General features: G+C 44.8%; 1 protein-coding gene across 1 annotated transcript in view; it reads right to left on the reverse strand.

Moving 5' to 3' along the window:
• Positions 1-2,500, reverse strand: part of LOC143276692 (glycerophosphocholine cholinephosphodiesterase ENPP6-like) — a 47,158-nt gene that overhangs the window by 27,412 nt on the left and 17,246 nt on the right. The window contains exon 2 of the mRNA XM_076581329.1: positions 1,940-2,420. Within this exon, the coding sequence (XP_076437444.1) occupies positions 1,940-2,261 (322 nt within the window). The 5' untranslated portion in view covers positions 2,262-2,420. The remainder of the gene's footprint in view (positions 1-1,939; positions 2,421-2,500) is intronic.

Raw genomic sequence — 2,500 nt, forward strand, 5'->3', positions numbered from 1 at the left:
CAAGGTAAGACACAACTCACCTGTCATAAAACTGTAGTAATCAAGGTAAGACACAACTCACCTGTCATAAAGCTGTAGTAGTCAGGGTAAGACCTAATAACTCACCTGTCATAAAAAAGCAAACAAACAAACAAAACAAAACAAGAGAGGCAAGGCCTTCAAGACTCACTTGTGATAAATTAAGTCCCCTAGCATTACAGAGTAATTTCCCTTTTTTACTATCTGCACCAAAACGTTTGCAAAATAAATAAAAATTCCATGCTTAGCAAAAGAAGTTCCTGTTTGAACAAAAAATGATAACAATGACTCCTCTTGTTGTTGTATCAGAATAAGGGGTCAAAGTGCCAAGTTCAGAGAATGCAATAAATGCAGTTTGCATATAATTAGGCTTTTTTTTCCCCTTTTTTTTGTGTGCCCATCTCAGAGGTGCAATATTGTTTTAAACAAGATGACTGGAAAGAACTGAATTTTTCCTATTTTTATGCCAAATTTGGTGTCAACTGACAAAGTATTTGCAGAGAAAATGTCAATGTTAAAGTTTACCATGGACACACAGCCACACGGACACCGGGTTAAAACATAGACTCACTTTATTTACACAAGTGAGTCAAAAACTGGCAATGTCCACAATTGTTCTCCTCCAGACGGAACGAGCAGTGTTCACAACAAGGTGTGGACGTCCACAGAGGAGTGGAAGGGAATGCATGTGGTTATCAGTGACAAACAAACCCTGTCATGTCGTTTCTGGGTTAAACACGACAACTTACCAGTCACACGCTGTCACTCACCTGTCATACACTGTCACTCACCTGTCATAAAGCTGTAGTAGTCAGGGTAAGACATGATAAATCACCTGTCATGTAAAGCTGTAGTATCTGGGTTAAACACGACAACTCACCTGTCACACACACTGTCACTCACCTGTCACAAACCTGTCACACACTTGTCACTCGCCTGTCACACACTGTCACTCACCTATCACCAACTGTCACTCACCTATCACTCACTTGTCACTCACCTATCACACACTGTCACTCACCTGTCATACACTGTCACTCACCTGTCATAAAGCTGTAGTAGTCAGGGTAAGACATGATAAATCACCTGTCATGTAAAGCTGTAGTATCTGGGTTAAACACGACAACTCACCTGTCACACACACTGTCACTCACCTGTCACAAACCTGTCACTCACCTGTCACTCACCTATCACCCACTGTCACTCACCTATCACACTCTGTCACTCACCTGTCACTCACCTATCACACACTGTCACTCACCTGTCACACACTGTCACTCACCTGTCACACACTGTCACTCACCTATCACACACTGTCACTCACCTATCACACACTGTCACTCACCTATCACACGCTGTCACTCACCTATCACACACTGTCACTCACCTGTCACTCACCTATCACACACTGTCACTCACCTATTACACATTGTCACTCACCTATCACACACTGTCACTCACCTGTCACACACTGTCACTCACCTGTCACACAACTATCACACACTGTCACTCACCTATCTCACTGTCACTCACCTGTCACACACTGTCACTCACCTATCACACGCTGTCACTCACCTATCACACACTGTCACTCACCTATCACACACTGTCACTCACCTATTACACATTGTCACTCACCTATCACACACTGTCACTCACCTGTCACACACTGTCACTCACCTGTCACACAACTATCACACACTGTCACTCACCTATCTCACTGTCACTCACCTGTCACACATTGTCACTCACCTATCACACACTGTCACTAACCTGTCACTCACCTATCACACACTGTCACTCACCTATCACACACTGTCACTCACCTGTCACTCACCTATCACACACTGTCACTCACCTATTACACACTGTCACTCACCTATCACACACTGTCACTCACCTGTCACACACTGTCACTCACCTGTCATAAGGCTGTAGTAGTCAGGGAAAGACATGGTGGGGAAGTCTGGCACCAAATACTCAGGCTTCGCTCCCCTCTCCATCACTTTCTTAAAACCAGGAAACTGGAAATCCCCCTGTTCCAGATAATCGTGCCTGAACCCGTCCAGCATGATGATAAAGAGTCTCTGTCGTCTCGACCTCTGACGATACTCCTCCAAGGCCATTTGGTACCTCGCAGGTTCCGGTAGCGCATGCGCAGAAGACATGCGCACGACGAGTAGTAGAAGGGCCAGGGTGACGGAAGTCAGGAGAACGAGGTGAGAGGGTGAGCGAGACGCCATGTTTTGGGTGGTGGGTCGGTGATAATTTTCTGTTCTTTTCTTTTTCTGGAGAACTTGATGTGTGGGTTATCGATCTTGTTCTTGAAGACACTTGTGGGTTTGATGACAAACTGAACGAACGAACGGCTCTGTAGATGAAGAAATTCTTTGGCCGACTTTCTGGAGAAAAAAGACAGAAAGAAAGGAACGATGAAATGAGTTTTGGGATTTGGGGAAGTGCAGTTTTGATGACAGTAGTT

Source organism: Babylonia areolata, chromosome 32 (assembly GCF_041734735.1).
Source record: "Babylonia areolata isolate BAREFJ2019XMU chromosome 32, ASM4173473v1, whole genome shotgun sequence".
In the NCBI taxonomy this organism is placed as follows: domain Eukaryota; kingdom Metazoa; phylum Mollusca; class Gastropoda; order Neogastropoda; family Buccinidae; genus Babylonia; species Babylonia areolata.